Source organism: Arachis ipaensis, chromosome B05, assembly GCF_000816755.2.
Source record: "Arachis ipaensis cultivar K30076 chromosome B05, Araip1.1, whole genome shotgun sequence".
In the NCBI taxonomy this organism is placed as follows: domain Eukaryota; kingdom Viridiplantae; phylum Streptophyta; class Magnoliopsida; order Fabales; family Fabaceae; genus Arachis; species Arachis ipaensis.
Window position 1 is genome coordinate 134,601,686 of NC_029789.2, and position 5,250 is coordinate 134,606,935.

Below are 5,250 nucleotides of genomic sequence, written 5' to 3' on the forward strand. Positions count from 1 at the left end.
ACTTTTTATTATAAAAGATGTTATTTTTTTAACTTTTTTATAAATACTTAAATTAATTTTTAAAAAATTATAATTTAATTTTAAAAATTATATCAATTATTAATATTACTATTTTTTATAAATTAAAAACTCAAAAAATTATTTTTTAATCTTTTCAAACGGATTTTTAAGGTTAGTAGACTAGTAGTAGTTGAGTTTGAGCATGGTTAATAAGTAGGAAGTGGCACACACAATTCATCCACGTTAAGCATTTGTGAGAGAATGAATACATTCAAACACTCGAGACAGAAACAATCAAACAAATAAGCAGCAACAACAAAACGCGCTACGTTCTTTAAATCTTTACCGAACTTAACTGTACACTGTTGACTTACAACACAAAACGACGTCGTTTCCTGATGGGGTTCATCTCTATACTCTGCCCCTGCATGGAGACTCGTCTCAGGGGATCCGCCGCACCCTCCCACGATCCCGGCGACGGAGACGCTGCAGACACCTTCGATCTCTTCTTCGGCCTCCACACACTTCAGCTCGCCACGAATTTCTTCTCTGAGCTCAACCAGCTTGGTCATGGAGGCTTTGGCCCTGTTTACAAGGTACTCAATTTTTTCTTATTAATTTCTTCTCTCTCTTTCTTTTATTATCTCTCTCACACACACAAAATGAGGTTCCACACGTGAACGGTGAACATTTTGTTTCTGTTTTCCAATTAATTATTCGGTTTGATTATTCTTTTAAATTTGATTATTTCGATTAACAATTATTTTCTTAAAATACATGTGAAATGTACAAAAAAAAGTCCATTACTAAATTAGTAATATAAAATATGAATTAAATAATGCGACTAATTTTTAATATGCACTTAATATTTTTTTTTTTTGGTAAAAAACACGTGAAATATGTATAAATACAATAGCTCAATTATGAACTAACCATCCTTTAACTAGCCAATTTTTCGAAATTATTTTTACTTTAAGTTTTAATTTCTAAAATCTAAATTCTAAATCTTATATCTTAAATTCTGAAACTGAAATTTTAACCCCTCAATTCTAACCTTATACCCTAAACCTTTCATAAAGAAGAAAAGTTGGTTTGAAACAAATAGATAGGAACTGATTTTGGTGACATATTTTTTGAATTTCGACAGCACTGTTATAAACAAAATAGATGAACAAGGCAACCTTGTGTCTTTTCCTTGCTTTGTACATGGTCTTGAATTGATATTGGTGGTTGGTTATTGCAAATTTTGTTCTGGGTCCTTGAGAGCTAAATTTTTTCATCTACTTATGCTTTCTTGCAGGGGTTGATGCCTAATGGCCAAGTAGTAGCTGTTAAGAAGCTTTCATTAGAATCAAGACAAGGTGTCAAAGAATTTACCAACGAAGTCAAGCTGTTACTAAAAATTCAGCACAAAAACCTGGTTACTCTGCTTGGCTGCTGTATAGAAGGACCTGAAAAGATGCTTGTTTACGAGTATCTGCCCAACAAAAGTCTTGATCACTTTCTGTTTGGTAACTCAATCAATGACTACTAAGCGCCGGTGAAGATGCGCTTGTTTATCCTTGTTTTTGCTTCTTGTTTTTTGGTGGTGATTTGTAGTCATAATAATTTTCAGATAAAACAAAGTCTTCATATCTGGACTGGACAACACGGTTTAGAATAGTTACAGGAGTGGCGAGAGGACTTCTCTACCTGCACGAGGAGGCTCCAGAAAGAATAATTCACAGAGACATTAAAGCTAGCAACATATTACTTGACGAGAGGTTAAATCCAAAAATATCTGACTTTGGTTTGGCGAGGCTGTTTCCTGGAGACGATACTCACGTGCAGACATTCAGGATTTCTGGTACACAGTGAGTAGATTCTATGCTCCTCTTTGTCAGTTATTCTGGTTCAGGAATCCTTATGGCTTTTACATTTGATGAATGCAGTGGTTACATGGCTCCTGAATATGCATTGCGTGGATATCTATCCGTGAAGACAGATGTTTTCAGTTTTGGGATCTTGGTGTTGGAAATAGTTAGCGGGAGGAAAAATCATGACGTGCAGTTTGGTGTAGAAAAGGCTGATCTCTTGAATTATGTAAGTTAATCATATGAAACATGAATGCAAATTTAGTGTGGACTGATTATGCTCATGAACTATGATTTTTTAACAAGTCAACAATGAGCTTCAGTAAAATGCATATGTATATCAGGATATGCAAAGGATTACCGAATTGGGAAAGCGCATATGGGTTGTGATTCTTGTTCATGATGTTCACATAGAATATAGTGACCAAGCCGGAAGTTTTCTGCATAAATTCTTTTCACAGTTCTGCAGGATGATTACAATTGCTAGTTTCAAATAGCCCAATTTAACCATAACGCTAAGGTTATCTACCCTATAATTCTAGGATTTTAGAACAACTAGACGTCCTTTATCTCAAATTTATTTAGTGAACAGAATTAAGCAGTTCATGGGGTCCGAGGAATACACAAATTTCTTATGCTAAGGCTAGTGCTCATCTTTTATATATATATATACTCCCCTTGACAAGCCAATTTGCTATTCACATTGTTTTGCCATGGAAATAGTTGACTTTAAAAGTTAAAACATTACATTTGGTGTTGATTTTTTCATAATGATTCTTGTTTTACACCATATGTACTAAGTCATGAAGGTATACCTTTTGCAGACACAAAAATCATGCATTGACATGGTAGCATAAAACATTGTGTTAATGTCAACTGGTCAATAGAATTTGTGTTTTATGGAATTGATATGTACATTAAATCCTTGTTTATTGGCTTATATAGGTATTTATCTAACAACAGCTTCAAAGCATAATAAATACTGTCCATCTAGCAATAGTACGTTACCTTTTATTTCAAACTTTTCAAATCCTTTACTGTATTTGTAGGCATGGATACTTCATCAGGGAGGAAAAGTTATGGATTTAATTGACCAAACTCTTGGTAGATACAACCCTGATGAGGCAGCAATGTGCATTCAGCTTGGATTGTTGTGCTGTCAAGCAAGTATAGTAGATAGGCCTGACATGAATTCTGTTCATCTCATGCTCTCAAGTGATTCTTTTACATTGCCAAGGCCAGGTAGACCCGGAATCCATGGCCGTGTCGGACATTGGACCACAACCACCACCTCTGCTTTTACCAATACTAATGCTAGTAGTGGAACCAAGGCTTCAGGAGGTAGTAGGGTTTCAGGAGCTAGTAGTTATGTGGAGGATTTTTCTAGGAATTCTATCTCCACTTCTTCTTTTGATGAAGGCAGATGAGTATAGTGTAATCAGTTACTTAGAGCTTATTTTTTTGTAATATGATATTTTTATACTATTACTAGTATAAACACAACTAAATAAGTCTGATCTTATATAAAAGAATATGAGAATTGAGACCTTCTTCTATGCTGCTTTGAGCATTTTGGTGATTCATTAATAACAAGCTTGAAGGATCTTGAGGTTGTACTTACAATGAAGGGATTATTTTCATATTTTGAACTTGCATTGCATGTTTAATTGTTTATTGAACGAAGCTATTCAATCTTAACAAGGTATCCTTAGAAACAGAGTTTATGCAGTGGATTTTATGACTAGTCACTTATCCACCGAAAAGTGAACTCAGACAAAACTAGAAATTAGTTGTTGGTTTCTAACCGACAAATATCTCGTAATCTCGAGACCATAAAACAAAAAAACTATTAATCTTATGGAGTTTCGAAAGCATAAAGACAGATTGGAAAATAGTTGCTAAAATTTGTCATAAAATAATTGCAAGTTTATCAATTAAAGCTATTCAATTTTTAGCTAGTTAACATATCTTTAAAATTGACGTGTATATAGTAGATTTTGTGGTTAACCTCTTATCCACCAAAAAGTGAATTCAGACTGATCTAGAGATTAGTTGTTAGTCCCCAACCAATAGATATCCCAATACCATAAAACATTAAAAGCTACTGAATTTTATGGATTCTCAAAAAGCATAACATTCTATAGTGGAAAATAGTTGCTGAAATTTGTCTCAAAAGATTAAGAATGTGTTTGTGGGTTTAGTAGATGTATCGTTTTTTCTGTTTATCTTTTAGGTTCCCAAATTTTTTCCATGCTTATCTTTTAAAAACATTTCGTAAATGGTTTAGGTATATATACACACAGGAATTTAGTTAACAAATGTCCTTAAAGTACTAATTAAGAAGAGGACTTTTTTTAAAATAAATAAAATAAATATTTTATTTACCAAAATATATCATTTTTAGCAATTTTATGAAAATTCATCACATCTCTTATCTCGTTTACAGTATAAACGAAATAAATACACGTAGTGTAAACAAGATAAGCCACAATTGAAAAAAATGACGTATATATTTTGTTTATACTGTAAACAACATACATAAATAGTTATGACGTATACAGTGTAAACAAGATACGTTACAATAAAATTTCAGCAGCTATAAAAGGGTGTACAACTCTTTAGTTTCTCCACAAACATTTCACTTCTTCTTCTCTTCCATTTTTTTAACAAAAAAAAGCTAAAATGTCTCGTAGTAGTGGATATGTGATTGTTAGTGTGTATCCAAATTGTCATATGAAAAATCGTAACACGGGTGATATTTGAATGCGATAATTCCATTCTGCTAGTAAATTCTTTGTCTGAGAGCTGATATTGAATAGCGCTGGTGGTAGCGAGAGAAAAAAATTTGCAAAGGTGGGATATAGACTGCTAGCACGGATAGGAAATAGTCTTTCGGTTTTGGCTGTTTTGGCTCCATGATGACGAGCATGTGCGCCTAATATTTGACATTCATGGAAGAATCATGATGAAACAAGTGATTGAGCTTTTAGCGGAAGTCAGTAATGTTGGTGGCAGTGGATCTGGTCACTCGAATTTTGTACAGAATGACCCACCTCTTGCACCACCTTCGATATACGCTGTTAGTTCAAAAATATTTTCCTCCAAAATTAATAAACCTCCTCGTATTTTCTTATCTGCCTCTTTTTTTTTTCTTATTTCTCTTTCCACTCTATATATAATTTATAATTTATATTTTGTATTAGTAATTTGACAAATCAAAATGTATCACCAGATATTTTTCATTATAATTAAAATAAAAAATTTTCTTAGCTTTCAAAATTAACTAACTCCCTCTCTCGTTATTTTTCTTTATCTTTCTCTTTCTTTTCTCTCATTCTTTATTTTTCTCTACCTTTATGTTCTACAAAAAATAAAATTAACAACATAATATAATTTA

General features: G+C 32.9%; 1 protein-coding gene across 2 annotated transcripts; it reads left to right on the top strand.

Annotated features, from left to right (window-relative positions):
- Positions 209-3,476, top strand: LOC107644288 (putative receptor-like protein kinase At4g00960). 2 transcript variants are annotated; one of them, XM_016348122.2, is made up of 5 exons: positions 209-596; positions 1,301-1,511; positions 1,616-1,853; positions 1,932-2,082; positions 2,903-3,409. In XM_016348122.2, exons 1-5 carry the CDS (start codon positions 399-401, stop codon positions 3,278-3,280), a joined length of 1,176 nt encoding a protein of 391 aa, XP_016203608.1. In that variant the 5' UTR covers positions 209-398; the 3' UTR covers positions 3,281-3,409. The 2 variants fall into 2 exon arrangements, with proteins under 2 accessions (XP_016203608.1, XP_016203609.1); XM_016348123.2 differs by lacking the exon at positions 209-596 and adding an exon at positions 937-1,209 and having other exon boundaries at positions 2,903-3,476.

Coding starts and splice junctions, on each gene's coding strand:
- LOC107644288 (XM_016348122.2), top strand. CDS start 399: ATGGGGTTCATCTCTATACTCTGCCCCTGCATGGAGACTCGTCTCAGG. Junction 597..1,300: donor GCTTTGGCCCTGTTTACAAG/GTACTCAATTTT, acceptor GCTTTCTTGCAG/GGGTTGATGCCTAATGGCCA. Junction 2,083..2,902: donor AGGCTGATCTCTTGAATTAT/GTAAGTTAATCA, acceptor CTGTATTTGTAG/GCATGGATACTTCATCAGGG.